At 44.0% G+C, this 1,626-nt stretch overlaps 1 protein-coding gene across 1 annotated transcript in view; it reads left to right on the forward strand. All coding sequences in view use genetic code 11, as the record gives it.

Moving 5' to 3' along the window:
- Window positions 1-703: 703 nt before the first annotated feature.
- Window positions 704-1,626, forward strand: part of EGR_07715 (hypothetical protein) — a gene marked incomplete at both ends in the record, with an annotated part of 1,439 nt that continues 516 nt past the window's right edge. Inside the window, one exon of the mRNA XM_024496964.1 lies at window positions 704-799. Coding sequence (XP_024348587.1) covers window positions 704-799 — 96 coding nt within the window. The remainder of the gene's footprint in view (window positions 800-1,626) is intronic.

Genomic DNA, 1,626 nt, shown 5'->3' on the forward strand with positions numbered 1-1,626 from the left:
GTTCGAAGAACTCTATGTCTTTGCAGTGATCGCATTACGTCTCGTCTTCTTCTAGTTTCCCCGCTCTCCCAAGCATCTTGCATCATATATTTGGGCTTGTCGCTGACTTGGGATCTGCAACTTCACCTGAGTAGCGCAAAATAAAATTCCTGACTGCCCATTTTAATGGTGCCTGAGGGATACATTTCTTGTTGGTTGCTAGCAAACGCACCAAACATCTCTCTCCATCCATTTGCCCACTCTACTGTCTTACTATGCGATAAATTGACACATGGAAAAACTACATTTTAACTGAATCCCAAGCTGTGCGTGCTTGAATGTGCCTTCATCACCCCGTGGATTCAGTTACGCATACCTAGCAGTGGTTGATTGGCCTACGGCCTGGAGTGACAATTACCGAATTTCAACTGCAAATAGCACGCTGGCAAAAGTGGTCACGTAGGTGGAAACTGCTAGACTGTTGAGCAGGGATACTTTTCTAGGGTTGCAAGCAGCCTCAGCAGTATATTGCAGTTCCAAACAGCTTTTGCTCGGTAACAATCGGCCTGTTGATCAGTCGATCAACCAATCCAATTGAAAGTGAGATCACCTTGCCAAATTCACCTCAGAGGAATAAAGCCATTTACGGATTAATGAATTTGAAGTAATGGATACAAGTGTAAGCTCAGTAAACGTATATTTTGAGGTGTGATATTCTGTGCCGATGAAGCAGTTGGCAACTTACACGGACTTACGTGAAGTAAACCCAAGTACCACTACCATGGCAGTGAACACGACTGCTGCAATTAACGCCTTCGAGGTAGGACCGCCGGTCGTGGTGCTAAATGAGGTCGAGGCAGAATCGACTAAAGTGGGGATTACAGGAATCGGTGTATGCTTGCTTGTCATTGTGATAATAGGGGTCGCTGCAGATCTCACCGTCTTGATAGTTGCGCCTTCCCCTTCCATCCAAAACCAGACTTTCCCTTCATGATCTCTTTAAATACACATACACCACCTGCTGTTAAATGTATACTATGGGGTATTTATGACTGTCCTACCATTACTTCTCTTAAATGCGTCCGGGCATTTTTATGCGGTTGATTAATAGGAAGTAACCTGCGGGATTTTGATAATTGTCTCGCAAAGGCGCATTTTTATGCTTATTATCAAGTCCTCCAGTTAATTTTGATTTATATCACAGCCATTGATAAAACATGTAGAATGGACTAACCACCATTCGACCGTGGCTTAGTTGCCCATGGGAATTCACCGTGGGAACGGACGTACTCGAAATTTATTAAAAATTCCCAACGACTTTGTGCATTAATAGAGAGGCAAAAGGATTTTCCTCCTCATTTCAAATGTTTGAAGTTATAGAGGCGACTTGAGGGGAGTCGGATTATTTCCTGCTCTTCACCATCGTGAGTCCATATGATGACGTAGCCAGTAATGCCACTGTGGGATTTAGCCGGCACATCCCGTGGCATGCACAATGTGTGAGGGTCGATGTCAAACAGTTTCACATTTGGGGGAACACCAACACCTACACAGTACGGAACGAGCATAGTTGTCATTAGTGATGGGATGACAATAAATTTCCACATGCGTCCCATGTGAATGAGGATGTGTGTTAATGCAAAAAAA

This window comes from Echinococcus granulosus (assembly GCF_000524195.1).
Source record: "Echinococcus granulosus chromosome Unknown EG_S00085, whole genome shotgun sequence".
Classification (NCBI taxonomy): Eukaryota; Metazoa; Platyhelminthes; class Cestoda; order Cyclophyllidea; family Taeniidae; genus Echinococcus; species Echinococcus granulosus.